Genomic DNA, 24,912 nt, shown 5'->3' on the forward strand with positions numbered 1-24,912 from the left:
ACTATTTTTTCACTGCCGCTAATAAATGATCATTAATATCTTTCTCATTTAAGTCTGTTCATAGGTTGTGAGCTCCATTATTGTGCAGACAAGAAGGCCTCATGCACATGAATGTGGCACCTATAGACTCATAATGTGTCATAACGTGGCACCCACAGACTTCTATGTAGCTATACTCTGCGTACTTATGTCACAAATTTCACACCAGGTCATATGTTTGTTTTTTTTTTTGTTCCTACCAAATTAGAAAAAAATATTTGTGGTTGAAAAAAGACATCTTCACCCTACAGTAATCCAGTACCAATTCCGTATGAATCCCCCAGAAAAAAATCATAGCGCACCCCATTAAAAGTCATATCATAGATTTATTCTCCCCTGGTCACACCGTATAGAAGTTTAAAAAATGCCTTTGGTTTCAAAAAATAAGGCTACATGGGCTCCGGGTGCCTCTGATGCATGTGCATGACACCAAATAAGCAAAATATGCTCCACCATTAGCCTTCCAAAAGCATTGGTTACTAAATCTTATTTACCATTATGGATTAACAAAATATTCATTTGTTTTACCAGCACCAAATAAATAAAATAGTTGTGAATATATAATGCAATTTATGAAACAATATGAAAGGAGTTCTTAAAAAAACAGTAATACCTATATACAAATGCATAAATAAAAACTAGTAGATCTTTTCAAAATAATGCATATTTAAAGTAAGCAAAATAGTGCAAAGCAAATATTTTTTAAGAAAATATTTTAATATTCCTTCTTTTGAAATAAAGCAAACCATATATTAATATCGACACATTACTTGTGCCCAACTTATTCCGATATGCAAGGTGTTCCTTATACCCGGAGTCAAGGTCACAACTACAGTGTATTGACAACGAAAACTGTGACATATGAGAGTTCTAATTTGGGATTAGACCGTATTTACAGCCCTTGCTATTTGGATATTGTAAGGTAGATATATATAAAGCAATACGATCTGCAGGCTGGAATGAAAATCATTTTGCTTGGCCTATATAACAGGCTGCATTGATCTTTTGTGGCAGAAGGCATTGTTGGATAGGACAAAAAAAGTATAAAAATAATGAAAGCAACACAGTAAAGTTATAAAACAAATACAGCAAAGATTTGATCCATTCCAAAAAAAAAAGTATTAATCATCTGTTTATCAATTGGCTATAATATATTTGTCCCGAAGGCAAAGTGCTCTCCAATAGTGATGAGCGAGCATGCTCGTTACTCGAGATTTACGAACATGCTCGTGTGTTTTCCGAGTATCTTCGGCGTGCTCGGGTGTTATATTTTCGTCACTCAGTGCTCATGATTTGCGACTGTTTGACAGCTTTAATACATGTGCGGAATGCCTGTTTCTTAGGCATTCCTCACATGTATTAAAGCTGTCAAACAGCCGCAAATCGTGAGCACTGAGTGACGAAAACATAACACCGAGCACGCCGAAGATACTCGGCGAGCACCAGAGCATGCTCGCCGAAAGGGTTAACAGAACATGCTCGCTCATCACTATTCTCCAACCAAATACAAATAAAGAAATCTATCATTGCTTTGTTTTATATAACTCATAAAAATGGATTTTACTTTACCATAATAAATCTTTTCTATTCTTTACAAATAGTTTAGTTGGACTGACCCAGGTAGCTAAGGAAATATTGGAGATCTTAAATACTAAAAAAAATCTAAGTAAGAAAATAGAAATGTTTTAAATTAGCACATTTAAAATACAATAAAAAAATCTTTGATCACTTCACCTGCATTTGTGTATGCTCACCTACAAACCCTTACATTACCACATTTGACTCCTTTCTGCTCTTATGTAATATTTAACTGCTATAGTTTTTCCGCAAACTAAAGTTTAACATATATTTCTGTGTCCTTTGTTAAAAGGAAGCCATTATTGGCATTTCTCCCTGTATTTCTCTTTTGAGCCCTGTTTGACAACTCTCCTTAAATATTTCATCCTCATGATGTGCTTTTCATATTGAGATGATAATGCTGAAAGAGTAATATGATTTGTGTCTTCTACAGCTGAAACAAAGTCTGCATCTGCAGTTGCATCGAGTAGCTATTCTCGCTTGTGATACATGTGTATGTATTATACTACAATGTGTACCATCAGATCATTTTAACTGTACCTTTGACAATGTCTACTTATTGAATAGTCTATTTTGCTATTTTTTAGCATCAGTCCATTTATTTAGAAGTCATGCTTAGTATGGCCTCCAGACAGACTCATCCATTCTTCCACTGCTCGTTAGACTGGTTGGAGAATTGCTATGACTTCCATTTGCATCCACTCCGTCATTCTGGTTGGTCAAGTTGTGGTTCATCAAGTTGTTCCCTGCTGTTACACTAGTGCAAGAAGAAAGCATTCTTGAAGGAGAACGTTCACCTGCAACCATAGAGAATTGATAAGATCCTGAAGATGTGCCATAGTATAAGTGATATGGAGATGCATTGGTCTGAAATGGTCCACTTTGATTTTGAGATGATCCAGGATATGGAGGTGGAAGGTAAGTGGGATGGAAACGTGTGGTAGTAGGCATACCGGTCACACTAATTCCTCCAATTCCAGTTGATGAGGGAGATGCAGTATAGGAAAAAGCAGAGGACATGGCACCAGGATAATGCACGCGAGTATCTGAAAATCTGGACTCCGTGAGAGATGGTAAAGTGGAGAAGGAGCGGTCAAACTGTCGAGGGTCTGAGAATGGACTTAGATCTGTTGCTAAAATGATAAAAACAAAATATTAATTGATGTAAATTAAATAATAATGTAATATATATGTCTTATAACATTTCTTTGATTGCCAGAAGAAATATTTGATCTTTTTTCCTGTATCATGTTGGCTAGGGATATAATAATCATAACTATAATGTTTAGCAAGGAAGCATTAAGTTTAAAACTATTTGTATTCCTTCACTTGTACACTAACACCTTCAATGAAAAATGACTTACAATATTACAGAATTAGCATTATATTATACTCATGTAAATCCCTGCCCCTTCTTGCCTCACTAGTCAAGTGAGCGGTCCAGTTCATTGACTGACAGGTTTCCTTGTATAGGTGTGAACACAAAGACAGTTATTAATCATTAATTAAGACTTCCCACCTGACTGCTAAATCAGGAATGGGCAAGAATTTACATGAATTAAATACTATTTATACTTTATCTTTTCCAAAAATATACACTGTGTGCAGAATTATTAGACAAGTGAGTATTTTGACCATATCACAATTTTTATGCAGATTTTGCAACTCCAAGCCGTATAAACTTGAATGCTTATTAGATGAAGCAGATCAGGTGATGCGTATTTGTGCAATGAAGGAGGTGATGTCAAAGAATATCAACACCCTTTATCAAGCAAGGTGTGCAGAATTATTAGACAAGTGAGTATTTTGATCATATCACCATTTTTATGCAGATTTTGCAACTCCAAGCCGTATAAACTTGAATGCTTATTAGATGAAGCAGATCAGGTGATGTGTATTTGTGCAATGAAGGAGGTGATGTCAAAGAATATCAACACCCTTTATCAAGCAAGGTGTGCAGAATTATTAGGCAGCTTGTTTTCCATAGGCAAAATGAGGCAAAAAAGAGATTTAAGTCTTACAGAGGGATGCAGCGCTCTTGAAATTGCTAAGATATTGGGGCGTGTCCACAGAACCATTAAAAGTTTTGTTTCAAATAGTCAACAGAGTCTCAAAAATGTGTTGAGAAAAAAGACGCACATTAACTGCCAAAAAATTTGAGAAGAATAAAATGTGAATTTACCAGGAACCCATTATCCTCCAGTGCTGTCATATTCCAGAACTGTGACCCCTCCTGGAGTGCCCAAAAGTACAAGGGGTTCAGTGCTCAGAGACATGAACGAGGTAAGGAAGGCGGAAACCCGACCACCACTGAACAAGACATATAAGTTGAAACATCAAGACTGGGTCAAGACATATCTGAAGACAGATACTGTATGTCAAAGGTTTTATAGAGTGATGAGATGAGAGTGACCCTTGACAGACCCGTTGGATGGTTCCATGGCTGGATCTGTAATGGACACATACCTCAATTTCTACTTCAGCAAGGTGGAGGTGGGGTACTGCTATGGGCAGTTTTATTAAAGATGAGCTAGTTGGATCTTTTCAGCTTGAAGATGGACTCAACATCAACTCCCAAATCTACTGCCAGTTTTTAGAAGATGCTTTCTTCAAGCATTGGTACAGGAAAAAGTCTGCATCATTCAAGAGTACCATGATTTTTATGCAGTACAGTTCTCCAGTGCATGCATTGAAGTACTCCACAACTTGACTAGTCAGTAAAAGCCTTAAAGATGATATAATAATGACATGGCCCACCTTCCTCACCTGACATACCCCATCAAAAGCTTTTGGGCCGAGAGATTTACGGTGAAGAAAAACAGTACACCTCTCTGATCAGTACCTGGAAGGCTGTGGTTGGTGCCCAAAAAGCCGATCATCAACAGATGACAGACTTCATTGATAAAAGGCTTATGACTGTTATTAAAAAGTAGGGTGGCTATATTGGTCACTAATATATATTTTGTTTAAATGTCAGAAATACATTTTTGTACATTTTGTTTTGTTTTATTATTATTTTCACTTTAACAGATGAAAATAAACAATTGAGATGTGAAAATTGACATTTTTCATTTAGTTGTCCAATAATTTTGCACACATACACATCCTCCTAAGAAAGACAAACCTCAGTTTTACTTTTTTAAATATTCAGGTTTCAGGTTTATTAACCTTTTGGATTCTCCAACAGCACTGTAGTTGTTCAATAATCAAATTAATTATATAAAATATAAATTGCCTAATAGTTCTGTACACAGTGTATTTATCAATTTGTTCAGTTTCTCCTATTCTATAACATTCTACACGTTCAATGTGACAGGTTCCATTTACGCACTTAATGTTGTACAAAATAAATGTAAAAAAAGTCCTATTGATTTCAGCATAGTGTGAATAATCTAAAGCTGGCTACACATGACCAGATGTCTTCCCAACATGACTGTCACTAAACTTTTAGTTATGCAAATTTGCTTCTTCAGAGAGAAAGAAGATTTGAACTCTAGTGCTACCTGCTGGAAATAGTCAATATCAACCCTTTATCAAGCCTTGCCATATGACTTAGGATAAAAGCTAAACCAGAATCTTAATTTGCAGACACGTGATTTGGGTTGTTGGCCCTCCTGCGTGTAAAACATGAGATCTGATTTCGCTGTATAAGAGTCCTCTAACTGAGGTCTTTGGGGTAACAGCTCTCCTTGTGAAAAGTGCCATGCCTGACATGCCAGTGTAAGGAGACTTATAGGCCATGCAGTGCTCCTCTGGAAAATGAAATATGCAAATTGCCTCATCAGAGAAGAAAAGTACTTGAACTCTATTGCCACCTATGAGTGAACCCCTTATTTTTGCTGGCAGTACATGAAGTTTCTAGTCCTTGTATTTATTTGATAAAGGTAAAATATAATTTATAACACTTGTAGACCTACAACATATGATAAATCTCCAATTAATGATGTTCTGGCAGAAATTTTGAGGTGTGTCCCCTGCCTAATATTAGCACTAAAGGTCAATTTTACATAAATTCTACTTGATTTCTGCTCCCTAAAGTTATAGTCACAAAAGCAAATTCAGGGCGCAGTCAGACGGCCATATAAATCGGACCGAGTTCTCCCAAACTTGAGCGTGACATCTGCATAGATATATATGAAGGTGTCACACTCAGGTCGGAAGAGCCGCCGGCCAGTCCGAGCATTGAGGTCTGATCTCAGTCCAATTCATACTGTCTGACTGCGCCCATACAGAAATGTTTGCAACAAAAAATCTGGGGCAGAAGCAATGATATTTCAATGTCAAATATGTTCCCAACTGTTGTATATCAGGATAATATAATCTCACATCTATGGACAAGATGTAAGCAAAAAAATAACTAAATTTGTATGGCAGCGGGAGCCAAAAACTTCATTAGTTGTAACCAGTATAAAGTATAGCGGTTTAGCAGACAAAGGTGTTTAAAAAAATAAAGGATTATTGTGACCACTAATTGCTTTACAAATTTTACAGCTATACTGATGTCAAGTGTCATGTGCCCTTTTTTTTGGATATGAAGAAATTCATACAACTGCCTCATTGATAAGTAGGGAATTTTAGTTACCACCCCATGTAAAGGATTACATGGCGAAAGTAAAGGAAGAAAATGTCCCATTAATTGCACAGTAAGAAGTTTGTTCACTTTGTTGCGTGATTCTCTATGTCATAGTTAAACTGAAAAATTCACACTAAGAAGTTCTTATAGATGACATTACAGTACATGCTGGTAACGTTTTCCCAGTGCTGATAATAATATGTCAGAGAGCTGATATCTATATTGTGACGAGGCGGCTGACAACTGACACGTCACATAAGTGTAGGTGCGCTTTTTATTCTCATATTTTGCCCACTCCTATATTGTCCCGTATAGTACATCCTGCTGGCTGGAGTGTTGAATTGCACTTTTACTTTGCCAATCAAAATATTTCAAGGATATGTTTATTTTCTTCTCAAAATCACACCAGCTGCTTCACCAACTGAATGAGCCCATTTATCCTTAAGAATTTGACCATTGTGAGGCTGAGCCCAGGGACCAAGAACGTCCAAATCTGACCTGATCTATCTACGGAAATGTCAATGTTTTGGATTGAGAGCGGCGAGGTGTGGTATGTATATAAATTAGAAGCCAGATAGAGGTCACCCTTTATGATTAGTAATGTCCGTGTTCTTTGCTTCTAGTACCTAGCAAGGTTTAAAATAAATCTTATACGCTTGCAGCCCACATGGATACATCCTCATGAAGAACTGTTTTGCACACAATATTAGTATACAACGCCCCATACATGCAAGACACGAGAATGTAGATGACCTGCTATGTCTAGGCTTTAAGGCTATTTATGCTAAATAATATCTTGTGCATGTGAGACACACATTTCAAGTCTGTAGTTGTCCCCACAAGATTTACACATTAAGCCATGCGTTCCTATTTATTTACTTTATTCTACTCTTCCACTTATGACCAGAGATGAGTGGATCTGACGAGATATGAATCCTCTGGCTTTTACCGGGAAATTTGATTTGCATCAAGTTTATTCTCTGTAAACTGAATGTCCATTATTATGACCTGGGGTCTGGAGAGACCCTCGAGCATAATAAACGTAAATGTAAGATGTAGAAAAAACGGCAAACAACCAATACTCATCTTACAGCTCACCTCTGCTGCTCACTGTCCCCCGTAAGTTCTCACCACTTCTTCTTACCACCTCCACGTGCCGAAACCCTGCAATATAGGCTAGAACTTCCATCCGCGAATAGGGCCAGGAAGTGCCTGCACATATGCAGACACATACCGGGCCTGGTCATGACTGGAAGTGCCAGCCTAGCGTGAAGAGACCTGGGTTTTCAGCGTACAGTGGTGGTAAGAAGACATGGCGAGGACTGTGTGGGGGAAAGTATGCGGTGGAGGTAGCCCGGAGGTGAGTGGTGAGGTAATTGTTTTTTTTAAACCTTTTCTGATTCATTACAGTTCATCAAAATGACGGCCAGCCAGCCGCCATCTTGTTGAATTCATGCAGAGCGAATAAAAAAAAAAATCTGCGTTTTGAAGAGTACGGATTTTTGTAAAATTTGGGTAGAGTTAAATTCCACACGAAAAATTTGCCTTGAATAAATTGGATGCTCCTCAACGTACCTGGATCCTTCAGTTGCACAATGTACATTCGGACTGGGGGATCAATATCATTTATGTGCACCCAATAGTGTCTCTTTTTAAAGACATCTACATGTCTGGTGACCGAGACCTTTTAAATATAAGACATTTTATTTATTTATTTTATTTTTAATGTACTTGGTCTCTGGTTTTCTACCCCAGAGAAACATAAAAATATTCACAATCACATAGAAGGTGGTGATTTTTAAGAAAGCAAATGAGATGTTTCTAATAGTGTTGAGCCACCCCCGTAGTGTTCGAGTTCGGTTCGGTTCATCGAACACCCGTGTGTTCGCCGAACTGTTCGTCGAACTGTTCGTCGAACACCTTCGAACACCGTTAAAACCAATGGCAGGCAAACAAAAACACATAGAAACACATAGAAAACACCTTCAAAGGTGTCCAAAAGCTGACAAACTGCTCAGAAGACATAACTAACACATGGAAAAGTGACAAGTACATATAGTCATGTAAAAATAAAAGAGGTGGAGGAGTAAAAGGAGGGGGAGACACAGATATAGGCATGTCATGCCCTTCTAAAATCCAAAAAGTGAGAAGCCGACACGGCCAGTCCGCTCCTGCCCGTGCCACCTCCGTGTCGCCGGGTTTGTGCCAGAGCCGCGGTGAACCCTGATGGCCAGCCCCCCTCTCCCAATACTGGTGCCTGTCCGCTGGTGGGTCGAGCGAGCCCCCCTGTGGTGGAGGCAGCTCTAAGCTTTTTAATTTAAATTGTCTCTCTAATTTGAATGAATACACTTTAAATCCATTTACAAGGATCTATTGGAGGGCAAGTCTCATGCCAGCAGCCGCGTAATTCCAGCTCCAGTAGCGTCCACTAAAGCTGCTGCAGTTAAAAAGCTTTTATAAGGATCGAGCTCGGCTGTCCACCGCAAGGCATCCTACTGCCAGTCCCAGCCCCTATGCCTTGGGGTGCCTCCTGATGCTCTTCACTGAGTATCCCATGGTCCCGAAGCATTTCCTTTGAAAAAATTAAGTGTCTAAACTACAGGTGGTGTAGCTTGCTTAACAGCCGGGATAATCCGCTGACTAGCAGACACTGCTACTAGGCACAAAGTATTTCCTGGGCTAAATGCAGTTAAAAATTTGTAATTACATACTCTCGTTGGATGCTGAGAAAGCATTCCATAGAGTCTCCTGGCAAGCCATATATGATTCTCTTAAAAAGCTTGGGGTAGGGGTCTAGGGGACCCTTTTATAGCCAAAATCACGGCCCTGTATCACAATACGTCACCTAGGCTGAAGATAAATGGAACTGTAGCACCCTGAGGGCTCGGTTGCTACAGAGGTATTGCACCTCACCCAGAGGTGTGATATCTCACTCTCAGGTAAGGATGGAGTGTGGATCAGGACCCGACACCTGCATGCATTACACCACATTGCCGTGGGGCAGGGCGACCAATATGCCTCTGAGATGGGCACGACAGTCCCTGTCCCTGGCTGGAGTGGGGGGAGGGAACACTGAGGAAGGGGAACCCTGTAGTGCAGGAGCAGGGAGGAAGCAGTTCCTGGGTGCATTGAGAAGGGAGTATAAAAGGTGGGCACCATCTTAGTTCAGTGCAGAGAAGTCTGAGCAGAAGTGGCAGGGAGCAGGGGCTCTGCATGAGCTCTGCTCCGGAGGCGGGCCTAGTAACAGAGGCCCAGGCCTGGAAGAGGGAGAAGGAAGGAAGAGGAGCGGAGAAGGCTCCAGGAACGAGGAATGAAGGGATCCCAGGGGTGCGGACGGGCGAGTCGCCACCGCACGCCCGAATCCACCTGCGTGGAGGGGTCAGGCCAAAGGGGGAGACCGGTCCCCGAAACTAGTGGAGGCAGGAAACGACCCTCAGCTAGAAACCGGAGGCTGTGACATTTTATGTGGCGCAGCCCCTCGCTACACCCGCTAGGAAGGCACCACATAGGGTCAGGGAAACTGGCGCCAAGTTTACCAAGAGGAGGCCCGAGGCAGCCGGACAGAAGGGTTGGTAAGAAAGGCCAGACAAAGGACACACAAAGGGGGTCCTGTGAAGCGCTCCAAAGTTATCTGGGAGTTGTCTGAGCCCCTCACCTGGTGAGCACAGTACGACGTGGGCAGCCGTTACCTGCAGACGTGGTCTGGATAATAAGAACTGTGAGTAAAGGCCCTGGACTGCATCACTGACTCCGTGTCGTTACTGCTGCTGCCCTGCACCATCACCCCCATCCTCCGCATACACTGCCCTGAGGCTATACTCCTCCCGTGGGGAGTTATGCTATGCTCTGCTGCACCCACAACACCAGCCTCAGCGGTCTGCCGTGCAGCGGCGGTTCACTCTGACCGCAATCCACGGGTGGCGTAGTCGGACATTTAAACATCAAAACCACATAAATAGTTCCGCCACTGGTTTGACCACCCTGAGCCACGGAAGCGGGTCGCCGCCACGAAGACTACAACCACCAGCATCCACCAAAAAGGGTCCGGGTGTCCCAAGGCCCAGGGGGTGCATCAGAACATTTTCATCACCTTTCACAATCACCAATGGGACAAGGCAGGGATGTCCTCTGTCCCCTCTCTTATACATCCTAGTGACGGAGCACCTGCTCTCATCAATTCGCCATAACCCCAATATTAGGTGGATTGAGGTGGGAGGCACCGAGTACAAGTGCTCTCTATTGGCTGATGATGTCCTAGTATATATCACTCAATCACATATATCCATCCATGCTGTTATGGCTGAAATAGATCACTTTGTTACATGGTCAAATTTTAAAATCAATGCAGCGAAGTCTGAGGCACTCGATGTCTCCCTCCCCAAATCCATATAGGATTCCATCCAGTCCAACTTTCCCTTTGCCTGGCCCTCACAGGGTATCAAATACTTAGGAATTCCTATTCATAGAGACCTCTCCCATCTATGTTATCTTAATTTTGGGCCCTTTATTGAACAACTCCATACAGACCACGGTTGGCAAGTTAGAACTGTAAGATTCACTACGTGAACCACTGGTGTTTTGTGGAAAAGCACATGTACACTGCGTTCCAAATTATTATGCAAAAAGTGTTTAGGAGTGATAAGGGAAGAATTTGTTTGTTTGTCAGTTAAACTCATTGATGGTGATGTGTGTCAGGGCTCTTTATATCACTGTAAGCAATTGCAGACACCTGTGCTAATTAGTTTGGCAGGTGTGTCCAATGAAAGGCAAGACTACTTAAGAAGGCTGTCTCACATTATTAAGCAGCCTACATTTTCTGCCAAAATGGGAAAGAAAAAGGATGTGTCGGCTGCTGAGAAGCAACAAATTGTGGAGTGTTTAGGTCAAGGCATGACTACAATCAACATTGTGCGATGATCAGGATGAAGTGTCTTGGCAATCAAGAAGTATGTAGCTGATTCACAGTACACACGTGTGCGTGCTGATAAGGGCAAATTGAGGACTCTTTCCTACAGGCAATTACGTCAGGTTGAAAGAGCAGCGGCAAAAAAGCCTTGTCATAGCAGCAGACAAGTTTTTGAAGCTGCTTGTGCCTCCAACGTCCCCCGAACAACAAGATGCAGGGTCCTTCAGAGGTTTGCAGCTGTGCATACGCCATCCTGTCGACCTCCTATATCCACTTCACACAAGCAGAAACGGCTCCAGTGGGCCAAACATTACATGAAGACTGATTTCAAAACTGTTTTGTTCACGGATGAGTGCCGTGCAGCGCTCGATGGTCCAGATGGATGGAGTGGAGGATGGCTGGTTGATGGACACCCCACGCAAACACGGCTACAGCGCCAACAAGGAGGAGGTGGAGTAATGTTTTGGGCTGGAATCATGGGGAGAGAGATTGTCGGCCCCTTTAGGATCCCTGAAGGCGCTAAAGATGAACTCCATAATGTATGTGGATTTTCTCAAACAGCACTTCCTGCCATGGTTCAAGAAGAAGAACCGTGTATTTCACAGCAAGATCATTTTTCTGCATGATAATGCACCATCTCATGCTGCACATAAAACATCTGCATCTCTGGCTGATATGGGCATAAAAGGGGACAAACTTATGGTGTGACCCCCATGCTCCCCTGACCTGTACCCCATTCAGAACCTTTGGAGCATCATTAAAAGGAGTGTCTATGATGGCGGGAGGCAGTTCACATCTAAGCAACAGCTCTGGGAGGGTATTCTGTCCTCATGCAAAACAACTGAAGCAGAAACCATCCAAAACCTGACAAATTCAATGGACGAGAGAGTTCAGAAGCTCCTTTCGAACAAGGGGTCCTATGTGAAAATGTAACATCACCTAGAATAAAGTTTTGAGTTGAAAACTGTTTGATTTCAGTTTCTAACAACCTGCTAATGCTTATAATTTCAAAAATGACCATTTTTTTGGTCTTTATTAAAATGAAAAGGTTGATCGAAAAGTTTGGGGGATCTAAGAGTGTGGCAACCCAGTAGTCATGATTACTTCGAATTCTGACAATATGAGGGTCATGCTGCAGGTAGTGCAGCAAGAAGGCACTTATGTGTCTTGCGCATCTCGGAGCCCCAAAATTATTTTCCGGGCTAGATGCAGCTAAAAATTATTATTAATTTTAAATCTGGTGAAGCTTTAGTATAGATGGCCTAATAGGATCAGTGCTGCACACTGCTACAAAGCCCAAATTATTTTCCAGCCAAGATACAGATAAACATGATTAGTAATTTGAAAGCTTAAAACGGTTGGTAGGGTGATTTTAACCAGTCATCAAGCTTTTACTCTCCCCAGGATGACACAGGGGTAGAAAAGTCGTTTCGGATCCATGATTTGTTCATCTTTATGAACGTGAGTCTGTCTACATTATCAGTGGAGAGCCGCGTGCGCTTATCTGTCAGCACACCACCAGCAGCGCTGAACACACGTTCAGACAGAACGCTGGCTGCGGGGCATGACAAGATCTCCAAGGCGTAAGTGGCTAGCTCCGGCCATTTATCCAGATTGGAAGCCCAAAAAGAGCAAGGGTCCAGTGACACAGTCGTGGCTTCAATGTTTACTTGGAGATACTCCTGTACCATCGTCTCTAGGCGTTGACTATGTGTCAGACTTCTTGTCTCCTGTGGCCTTGCAAAGGATGGGCTAAAAAAGTGGTGAAATGATTCCGCAAAATCGATGTTACCAGCAGATACTGTGGTTCTGTTACGGTTTGAGTGCTGAACACTTGACGGTCCCACGGTTGGCAAGTTGGAACTGTGAGATTCACTACGTGCACCACTGGTATTTTGTGGAAAAGCACATGTAAGATTCTGCAACAGTCTCTGCTGATACTCCTGCATGCGTGCATCCCTTTCTATGGCAGGAATAATTTCTGCAAATTTACTTTTGTACCGGGGATCTAACAGTGTGGCAACCCAGTAGTCAGGATTATTTCTAATTCTCACAATTCGAGGGTCCTGTTGCAGGTAGTGCAGCAAGAAGGCACTCATGTGTGTTGTGCATCCAGGAGCACCAAGTCCCTGTTGTGTTGGTGGCGAGGTAACAATCATGCTTCCTTCCTCTGTCCTCTCCCCCCAACCTCGCACAACAGAAATGTGATCAAGGTCTCCCTCATCTGATGAGTCTTCCATCAGTTCGTCCTCCACTTCTTCCTGGGCTCCTGCACCTTCCTCACTAGTTTGGCTGCTACCATGCGCCCTGGTAAAACCATCTCCCCCACCCTCACATGCCTGCCGCCTTGGTGCTGCCGACCGTCTGGACCTTGCAGATGTTAGCCCTTCCGCATACAACTCCTCCTCCTCTACTTCCTCCACCTCCTCTTGTGCCACCACCTGACTCCGAATTCTGTTTAACATGTGCTCCAGCATGTAAATCACCGGAATAGTCATGCTGATAATGGCATCGTCAGCACTAAACATCTTCGTCGCCATTTCAAAACTGTGCAGAAGGGTGCATAGGTCCCTGATCTGAGACCACTCCTCCAGCGTGATTTGCCCCACCTCTGAATCTCGTTGGCCCAGGCTATACGTCAGAACGTATTGCACCAGGGCTTGTCGGTGCTGCCACAGTCGCTGCAACATGTGCAGAGTTGAATTCCACCGGGTAGGCACATCGCATTTTAGCCGGTGAAGTGGCAGGCCCAACGACTTCTGTAGAGATGTAAGTCGCTGAGCTGCGGGATGCGAACGGCGGAAGTGAGCACACAGCGACCGTGCCCTCTGCAGAAGGCCATCTAGTCTGGGATAGTGGGCTAAAAATTGCTGGACAACCAGGTTCAACACGTGAGCCATACAAGGCACGTGTGTGACATTGCCCCGGCGAAGGGCCGCACCCAGGTTTGCAGCATTGTCGCACACGGCCTTCCCTGGTTTCAGGTCCAGTGGAGACAACCATTCATGAAATTGGTTCTCCAGAGCTGACCACAACTCCTCAGCTGTGTGACTCACATTTCCCAGACATTTCAATGTAAAAACCGCCTGATGACGTTGAGCCCTACTGCCAGCATAGTAAGGAGGTGTGCAGGATCCCTTCTGCGCAGTTAGAAAGCTTGTGGCATGACCAGACAGGCTTTGGGTGCAGGTGGAAGACCGAGAGGAGGTTGAGGAGGCAGAAGCAGTGGAGGAACTTTGACTTAAAGAGGATTGACGCACAACTCGTGGGGACGGCAAGACTTGGACAGCAGCCCCTTGTCCTGCTGTCACCATAGTTACCCAGTGCCCAGTCAGCGACATGTAACGCCCCTGTCCATGCCTACTCGTCCAAGTGTCTGTGGTGAAATGCACCCTGTCACACACAGAGTTTCTCAAAGAAGCGGTGATGTTGTGTGCGACATGCTGGTGGAGCGCAGGCACACCTTTCTTTGAGAAGTAGTGCCGACTGGGCATTTGGTACTGGGGCACTGCGACGGACATAAGGTCTCGAAAATCCTCTGTGTCCACCAGGCGGAAAGGCAGCATTTCTGTAGCCAAGAGCTTGCAGATGGTGAAATTCAACCTCTTAGCTTTCTCATGGCTAGGAGGAAATGGTCTTTTACTTGTCCACATCTGAGGGACCGAGGGCTGGCTATTGTGCTTAGACGGGGTTGATAAGGGTGTCCCCGGCAAACTGCCGGTCTGTGAGGAAGATGCAGGCGGACATGTTAGGTTGCCTTGATCCAAAGGTGGTGCTATCGATGTCGGACAGCGCTCAACACCAGCTGGTGTTACCACCTCCAAAGAAAATGAAGACCTGCCAATCACGCTGGCTGTTGCGGGTAAAGAGGTGGCAGGTCTGCGCCCCAAAACAGGTGTGACTGCTGTCCCCCCAGTCACAGAGGATGAAGAGGCCGCGGATGCACAAGATATGGCAGACGGTGGTTGGCCCGGCCGGCTAGGCCGCATTGTAGCACACTGAGCTTCCCACTGCAACTTATGCTTCATGTCCATGTGCCGGTTCATGCATGAAGTACTCAAACTATGTATTTTTTGGCCTCTACTTAGCTTTTGCTGACAAATGTTACAGATAACACGAGTTGGGTCATCTTTATCGATCTGAAAAAATGCCCAGGCTATGCAAGGCTTAGCACCCATGCGACCTGAAGAGCCACCACGACTTGTGGTGAGAGGCAGAGTTGTGTTTGAGGATGCAGTTGTTGACGTGCTTCCAGTACTACGTCTCTGTCCAGGAAGGCGCAACCTGACCTCGTCGTCACTAGCATCTTCCTCCACCTCCTCTGTTGACCTCATCTCTTGGCTGACTGTGGGTTGACAGTAAGTGGGATCTCCAACCTCATCATCATCACCCTGTGCGTTATCACACCCGTCGTCCTCAGAGCCAACCTGTTCCTGCCCTGACAAAAAACTAAAGTTGTCGCTCCAATCAGGTATTTGAGTCTTATCATCGTCTTCCTCATTGTCTCCACCAACAGGAGTTACAGTTTGGGAATGAGGGTCTACATTATGGTCAGAACCTTCTGCGTCTGGTCCTGGATCCGACTCATAAAGATTCTGGGCATCAGTGCAGATCATTTCCTCGTCTGGATTCACAGAAGTGCTGGAGTCGACCTCTGATTCCCAGGCTATAGTATGAGTAAACAGCTCTGCAGACTCAACCATCTGTTCTACCTCATACTCAGACGGGCAGCTGGAGATTTGGGAGCTGTGAGGAAGCAAGTGCGATTGGGGTGACACCTTTGAGGACTGGAGTATTTGTGATGTTGAAGTTGATGTGGAGGAGAGCCCACTTAAAGGAGCACTTGATATGCGTTGAAGCACCTGCTGTTTTTGTGCCTCATCTGGAATTTGTAGCGATTGGCGTGGCCGTAAGAAAAGGATCTTATCACATTGTCCGCTAAAAGAAGTAGACATTTTAGTTTGGCTGGAAGATGGTCTTTCTTCTGCAGATGTTACTGTTGCTTTAACACCTACCCCACGGACACAACCTTTTTTCCCCTTCCCAACACGCCTATTCCCCTTCCCACCAGCAGCAGGCCTTTTTCCACTCATTTTGGTGGTTAACTAATTCACAACTCTGGAGTTGTTTGCACAAAAAAACAATGGATGGGAACCGAGCAGAGCTGAGTGGCCAAACTGTGGTATTAGGCCAAAACTATTGGCTGGGTTAGATGCAGAAAAAAATTATATTCAATTTGCAACCTGATGGAGGTCTGTATAGATGGATTAATAGAACAAGTCCCACACACAGCTAGAAGCCCAATATTTTTTCAGAGGTAGATGCAGAAAAAAATATATTCAGTTTGCAACCTGATGGAGGTCAGTATAGATGGACTAATACAACAAGTCCCACACACAGCTAGAAGCCCAATATTTTTTCAGAGGTAGATGCAGAAAAAAATATATTCAGTTTGCAACCTGATGGAGGTCTGTATAGATGGATTAATAGAACAAGTCCCACACACAGCTAGAAGCCCAATATTTTTTCAGAGGTAGATGCAGAAAAAAATATATTCAGTTTGCAACCTGATGGAGGTCTGTATAGATGGATTAATAGAACAAGTCCCACACACAGCTAGAAGCCCAATATTTTTTCAGAGCTAGATGCAGAAAAAAATATATTCAGTTTGCAACCTGATGGAGGTCTGTATAGATGGATTAATAGAACAAGTCCCACACACAGCTAGAAGCCCAATATTTTTTCAGAGGTAGATGCAGAAAAAAATATATTCAGTTTGCAACCTGATGGAGGTCTGTATAGATGGATTAATAGAACAAGTCCCACACACAGCTAGAAGCCCAATATTTTTTCAGAGGTAGATGAAGAAAAAAATATATTCAGTTTGCAACCTGATGGAGGTCAGTATAGATGGACTAATAAAACAAGTCCCACACACAGCTAGAAGCCCAATATTTTTTCAGAGGTAGATGCAGAAAAAAATATATTCAGTTTGCAACCTGATGGAGGTCTGTATAGATGGATTAATAGAAAAAGTCCCACACACAGCTAGAAGCCCAATATTTTTTCAGAGCTACATGCAGAAAAAAATATATTCAGTTTGCAACCTGATGGAGGTCAGTATAGATGGATTAATAGAACAAGTCCCACACACAGCTAGGAGCCCAATATTTTTTCAGAGGTAGATGCAGAAAAAAATATATTCAGTTTGCAACCTGATGGAGGTCAGTATAGATGGACTAATACAACAAGTCCCACACACAGCTAGAAGCCCAATATTTTTTCAGAGGTAGATGCAGAAAAAAATATATTCAGTTTGCAACCTGATGGAGGTCAGTATAGATGGACTAATACAACAAGTCCCACACACAGCTAGAAGCCCAATATTTTTTCAGAGGTAGATGCAGAAAAAAATATATTCAGTTTGCAACCTGATGGAGGTCTGTATAGATGGATTAATAGAACAAGTCCCACACACAGCTAGAAGCCCAATATTTTTTCAGAGGTAGATGCAGAAAAAAATATATTCAGTTTGCAACCTGATGGAGGTCTGTATAGATGGATTAATAGAACAAGTCCCACACACAGCTAGAAGCCCAATATTTTTTCAGAGGTAGATGCAGAAAAAAATATATTCAGTTTGCAACCTGATGGAGGTCTGTATAGATTGGTTAATAGAACAAGTCCCACACACAGCTAGAAGCCCAATATTTTTTCAGAGGTAGATGCAGAAAAAAATATATTCAGTTTGCAACCTGATGGAGGTCAGTATAGATGGACTAATACAACAAGTCCCACACACAGCTAGAAGCCCAATATTTTTTCATAGGTAGATGCAGAAAAAAATATATTCAGTTTGCAGCCTGATGGAGGTCAGTATAGATGGACTAATACAACAAGTCCCACACAGAGCTAGAAGCCCAATATTTTTTCAGAGGTAGATGCAGAAAAAAATATATTCAGTTTGCAACCTGATGGAGGTCTGTATAGATGGATTAATAGAACAAGTCCCACACACAGCTAGAAGCCCAATATTTTTTCAGAGGTAGATGCAGAAAAAAATATATTCAGTTTGCAACCTGATGGAGGTCTGTATAGATGGATTAATAGAACAAGTCCCACACACAGCTAGAAGCCCAATATTTTTTCAGAGGTAGATGCAGAAAAAAATATATTCAGTTTGCAACCTGATGGAGGTCTGTATAGATGGATTAATAGAACAAGTCCCACACACAGCTAGAAGCCCAATATTTTTTCAGAGGTAGATGCAGAAAAAAATATATTCAGTTTGCAACCTGATGGAGGTCAGTATAGATGGACTAATACAACAAGTCCCACACACAGCTAGAAGCCCAATATTTTTTCAGAGGTAGATGCAGAAAAAAATATATTCAGTTTGCAGCCTGATGGAGGTCAGTATAGATGGACTAATACAACAAGTCCCACACACAGCTAGAAGCCCAATATTTTTTCAGAGGTAGATGCAGAAAAAAATATATTCAGTTTGCAACCTGATGGAGGTCTGTATAGATGGATTAATAGAACAAGTCCCACACACAGCTAGAAGCCCAATATTTTTTCAGAGCTAGATGCAGAAAAAAATTATATTAAATTTGCAACCTGATGGAGGTCAGTATAGATTGGCTAATAGAATGATGCTATGCCCAAAAGATTTTACTTCACTAGGTGCAGTAAAAAAATTGGTATTCTATACACAGGTGGTATATCTTGCAACACAGATAGGCTACTCCACTGACTAACACACTCTGCAATAGGCCAAAAAGGATTAGCTTTGCTAGATTCAGCCAAATGCTGTGAAAAAAACTTGCACAGCACTGGCACAGACCTGCCTGGCAAAAACTGATAGGAACTGATGTAACCTAGTCCTGAAAAGGACTCCAATTACAATTAGTCTTTACTCCCACAATCTATCTATTTAAGAGCACAGACCTGCCTGATAAAAGTCGTAGGAAATGCTGTAACCTAGTCCTTAAAAGGACTGCAATCACAACTATTCCCTACTCCCAAGCTATCTGTAGATTTGTGCGAAAATTGACTTGAAATTAACAAGGTATAGCGCACACAGCAACAGCGGTGCCGTCTAACATGCAGCTGCAGCAGTGAGAAAATGGTGGCGACGGGGATAATGGCTTGGTCTTATAGGGCAAGGACATGTGACATACACTGCCAATGACACATGCCCTTGCTTGTGTGAAAAAAAGCACTTTGCTCCGTGTGTGCGCTGCTGATAGGCTGACAGATTGCACCTCCCCACTGCAAATGCGGGAAAGAGAAAAAAAAATGGAGATCTTCATTGTTCCTGCAGAGATCCATCCCCTGCCCCTCCCCCCACCCCGCTGTACACTCAAACTGCGTATTAACATTAATTTTCATCATTACTGAGAAAAAATCCAGTTATGATTTTGGTGCACGAACAGTTATCGAACATAACCTCGAATAGCCGAATTTTTCTCAAATTGTTCGTGTTCGCCGAACGGCTCGAACACCGCCCAAAACAGCTCGAATTTGAGATTGGCGAACAGTTCGAGTAGAACAACGCTCATCTCTATTAGAAACTAGATTGCAGTCCTTTTAAGGACTAGGTTACAGCATTTCCTACGACTTTTATCAGGCAGGTCTGTGCTCTTAAATAGATAGATTGTGGGAGTAAAGACTAATTGTAATTGGAGTCCTTTTCAGGACTAGGTTACATCAGTTCCTATCAGTTTTTGCCAGGCAGGTCTGTGCACTGCTGTGCAAGTTTTTTTCACAGCATTTGGCTGAATCTAGCAAAGCTAATCCTTTTTGGCCTATTGCAGAGTGTGTTAGTCAGTGGAGTAGCCTATCTGTGTTGCAAGATATACCACCTGTGTATAGAATACCAATTTTTTTACTGCACCTAGTGAAGTAAAATCTTTTGGGCATAGCATCATTCTATTAGTCCATCTATACTGACCTCCATCAGGTTGCAAATTGAATATAATTTTTTTCTGCATCTAGCTCTGAAAAAATATTGGGCTTCTAGCTGTGTGTGGGACTTGTTCTATTAATCCATCTATACAGACCTCCATCAGGTTTGAAACTGAATATATTTTTTTCTGCATCTACCTCTGAAAAAATATTGGGCTTCTAGCTGTGTGTGGGACTTGTTCTATTAATCCATCTATACAGACCTCCATCAGGTTGCAAACTGAATATATTTTTTTCTGCATCTACCTCTGAAAAAATATTGGGCTTCTAGCTGTGTGTGGGACTTGTTCTATTAATCCATCTATGCAGACCTCCATCAGGTTGCAAACTGAATATATTTTTTTCTGCATCTACCTCTGAAAAAATATTGGGCTTCTAGCTGTGTGTGGGACTTGTTCTATTAATACATCTATACAGACCTCCATCAGGTTGCAAACTGAATATATTTTTTTCTGCATCTACCTCTGAAAAAATATTGGGCTTCTAGCTGTGTGTGGGACTTGTTGTATTAGTCCATCTATACTGACCTCCATCAGGTTGCAAACTGAATATAATTTTTTTCTGCATCTAGCTCTGAAAAAATATTGGGCTTCTAGCTGTGTGTGGGACTTGTTCTATTAATCCATCTATACAGACCTCCATCAGGTTGCAAACTGAATATATTTTTTTCTTCATCTACCTCTGAAAAAATATTGGGCTTCTAGCTGTGTGTGGGACTTGTTCTATTAATCCATCTATACAGACCTCCATCAGGTTGCAAACTGAATATATTTTTTTCTGCATCTACCTCTGAAAAAATATTGGGCTTCTAGCTGTGTGTGGGACTTGTTCTATTAATCCATCTATGCAGACCTCCATCAGGTTGAAAACTGAATATATTTTTTTCTGCATCTACCTCTGAAAAAATATTGGGCTTCTAGCTGTGTGTGGGACTTGTTCTATTAATCCATCTATACAGACCTCCATCAGGTTGCAAACTGAATATATTTTTTTCTGCATCTACCTCTGAAAAAATATGGGGCTTCTAGCTGTGTGTGGGACTTGTTCTATTAATACATCTATACAGACCTCCATCAGGTTGCAAACTGAATATATTTTTTTCTGCATCTACCTCTGAAAAAATATTGGGCTTCTAGCTGTGTGTGGGATTTGTTGTATTAGTCCATCTATACTGACCTCCATCAGGTTGCAAACTGAATATATTTTTTTCTGCATCTACCTCTGAAAAAATATTGGGCTTCTAGCTGTGTGTGGGACTTGTTCTATTAATCCATCTATACAGACCTCCATCAGGTTGCAAACTGAATATATTTTTTTCTGCATCTACCTCTGAAAAAATATTGGGCTTCTAGCTGTGTGTGGGACTTGTTCTATTAATCCATCTATGCAGACCTCCATCAGGTTGAAAACTGAATATATTTTTTTCTGCATCTACCTCTGAAAAAATATTGGGCTTCTAGCTGTGTGTGGGACTTGTTCTATTAATCCATCTATACAGACCTCCATCAGGTTGCAAACTGAATATATTTTTTTCTGCATCTACCTCTGAAAAAATATTGGGCTTCTAGCTGTGTGTGGGACTTGTTCTATTAATACATCTATACAGACCTCCATCAGGTTGCAAACTGAATATATTTTTTTCTGCATCTACCTCTGAAAAAATATTGGGCTTCTAGCTGTGTGTGGGACTTGTTGTATTAGTCCATCTATACTGACCTCCATCAGGTTGCAAACTGAATATATTTTTTTCTGCATCTACCTCTGAAAAAATATTGGGCTTCTAGCTGTGTGTGGGACTTGTTCTATTAATCCATCTATACAGACCTCCATCAGGTTGCAAACTGAATATATTTTTTTCTGCATCTACCTCTGAAAAAATATTGGGCTTCTAGCTGTGTGTGGGACTTGTTCTATTAATCCATCTATACTGACCTCCATCAGGTTGCAAACTGAATATATTTTTTTCTTCATCTACCTCTGAAAAAATATTGGGCTTCTAGCTGTGTGTGGGACTTGTTCTATTAATCCATCTATACAGACCTCCATCAGGTTGCAAACTGAATATATTTTTGTCTGCATCTACCTCTGAAAAAATATTGGGCTTCTAGCTGTGTGTGGGACTTGTTGTATTAGTCCATCTATACTGACCTCCATCAGGTTGCAAACTGAATATATTTTTTTCTGCATCTACCTCTGAAAAAATATTGGGCTTCTAGCTGTGTGTGGGACTTGTTGTATTAGTCCATCTATACTGACCTCCATCAGGTTGCAAACTGAATATATTTTTTTCTGCATCTACCTCTGAAAAAATATTGGGCTTCTAGCTGTGTGTGGGACTTGTTCTATTATTCCATCTATACAGACCTCCATCAGGTTGCAAACTGAATATATTTTTTTCTGCATCTAGCTCTGAAAAAATATTGGGCTTCTAGCTGTGTGTGGGCCTTGTTCTATTAATCCATCTATACAGACCTGCATCAGGTTGCAAACTGAATATATTTTTTTCTGCATCTACCTCTGAAAAAATATTGGGCTTCTAGCTGTGTGTGGGACTTGTTGTATTAGTCCATCTATACTGACCTCCATCAGGTTGCAAACTGAATATATTTTTTTCTGCATCTACCTCTGAAAAAATATTGGGCTTCTAGCTGTGTGTGGGACTTGTTCTATTAATCCATCTATACAGACCTCCATCAGGTTGCAAACTGAATATATTTTTTCTGCATCTACCTCTGAAAAAATATTGGGCTTCTAGCTGTGTGTGGGACTTGTTCTATTAATCCATCTATACAGACCTCCATCAGGTTGCAAACTGAATATATTTTTTTCTGCATCTACCTCTGAAAAAATATTGGGCTTCTAGCTGTGTGTGGGACTTGTTCTATTAATCCATCTATACAGACCTCCATCAGGTTGCAAACTGAATATATTTTTTTCTGCATCTACCTCTGAAAAAATATTGGGCTTCTAGCTGTGTGTGGGACTTGTTCTATTAATCCATCTATACTGACCTCCATCAGGTTGCAAACTGAATATATTTTTTTCTGCATCTACCTCTGAAAAAATATTGGGCTTCTAGCTGTGTGTGGGACTTGTTCTATTAATCCATCTATACAGACCTCCATCAGGTTGCAAACTGAATATATTTTTTTCTGCATCTACCTCTGAAAAAATATTGGGCTTCTAGCTCTGTGTGGGACTTGTTCTATTAATCCATCTATACAGACCTCCATCAGGTTGCAAACTGAATATATTTTTTTCTGCATCTACCTCTGAAAAAATATTGGGCTTCTAGCTGTGTGTGGGACTTGTTCTATTAATCCATCTATACAGACCTCCATCAGGTTGCAAACTGAATATATTTTTTTCTGCATCTACCTCTGAAAAAATATTGGGCTTCTAGCTGTGTGTGGGACTTGTTCTATTAATCCATCTATACTGACCTCCATCAGGTTGCAAACTGAATATATTTTTTTTCTGCATCTACCTCTGAAAAAATATTGGGCTTCTAGCTGTGTGTGGGAATTGTTGTATTAGTCCATCTATACTGACCTCCATCAGGTTGCAAACTGAATATATTTTTTTCTGCATCTACCTCTGAAAAAATATTGGGCTTCTAGCTGTGTGTGGGACTTGTTCTATTAATCCATCTATACAGACCTCCATCAGGTTGCAAATTGAATATAATTTTTTTCTGCATCTAACCCAGCCAATAGTTTTGGCCTAATACCACAGTTTGGCCACTCAGCTCTGCTCGGTTCCCATCCATTGTTTTTTTGTGCAAACAACTCCAGAGTTGTGAATTAGTTAACCACCAAAATGAGTGGAAAAAGGCCTGCTGCTGGTGGAAAGGGGAATAGGCATGTTGGGAAGGGGAAAAAAGGTTGTGTCCGTGGGGTAGGTGTTAAAGCAACAGTAACATCTGCAGAAGAAAGACCATCTTCCAGCCAAACTAAAATGTCTACTTCTTTTAGCGGACAATGTGATAAGATCCCTTTCTTACGGCCACGCCAATCGCTACAAATTCCAGATGAGGCACAAAAACAGCAGGTGGTTCAACGGATATCAAGTGCTCCTTTAAGTGGGCTCTCCTCCACATCAACTTCAACATCACAAATACTCCAGTCCTCAAAGGTGTCACCCCAATCGCACTTGCTTCCTCACAGCTCCCAAATCTCCAGCTGCCCGTCTGAGTATGAGGTAGAACAGATGGTTGAGTCTGCAGAGCTGTTTACTCATACTATAGCCTGGGAATCAGAGGTCGACTCCAGCGCTTCTGTGAATCCAGACGAGGAAATGATCTGCACTGATGCCCAGAATCTTTATGAGTCGGATCCAGGACCAGACGCAGAAGGTTCTGACCATAATGTAGACCCTCATTCCCAAACTGTAACTCCTGTTGGTGGAGACAATGAGGAAGACGATGATAAGACTCAAATACCTGATTGGAGCGACAACTTTAGTTTTTTGTCAGGGCAGGAACAGGTTGGCTCTGAGGACGACGGGTGTGATAACGCACAGGGTGATGATGATGAGGTTGGAGATCCCACTTACTGTCAACCCACAGTCAGCCAAGAGATGAGGTCAGCAGAGGAGGTGGAGGAAGATGCTAGTGACGACGAGGTCAGGTTGCGCCTTCCTGGACAGAGACGTAGTACTGGAAGCACGTCAAGAACTGCATCCTCAAACACAACTCTGCCTCTCACCACAAGTCGTGGTGGCTCTTCAGGTCGCATGGGTGCTAAGCCTTGCATAGCCTGGGCATTTTTTCAGATCGATAAAGATGACCCAACTCGTGTTATCTGTAACATTTGTCAGCAAAAGCTAAGTAGAGGCCAAAAAATAC

The 24,912-nt window shown here is 42.1% G+C and overlaps 1 protein-coding gene across 1 annotated transcript in view; it reads right to left on the bottom strand.

Moving 5' to 3' along the window:
- Nucleotides 1–1,342: 1,342 nt before the first annotated feature.
- RUNX3 (RUNX family transcription factor 3) overlaps nucleotides 1,343–24,912 on the bottom strand; it is a 238,170-nt gene continuing 214,600 nt past the window's right edge. The window contains exon 7 of the mRNA XM_073665828.1: nucleotides 1,343–2,750. Coding sequence (XP_073521929.1) covers nucleotides 2,233–2,750 — 518 coding nt within the window. The 3' untranslated portion in view covers nucleotides 1,343–2,232. The remainder of the gene's footprint in view (nucleotides 2,751–24,912) is intronic.

The sequence above is a fragment of the Phyllobates terribilis genome, unplaced genomic scaffold, assembly GCF_046119375.1.
Source record: "Phyllobates terribilis strain yellow unplaced genomic scaffold, ASM4611937v1 Scaffold_2__4_contigs__length_985480577, whole genome shotgun sequence".
NCBI lineage: Eukaryota > Metazoa > Chordata > Amphibia > Anura > Dendrobatidae > Phyllobates > Phyllobates terribilis.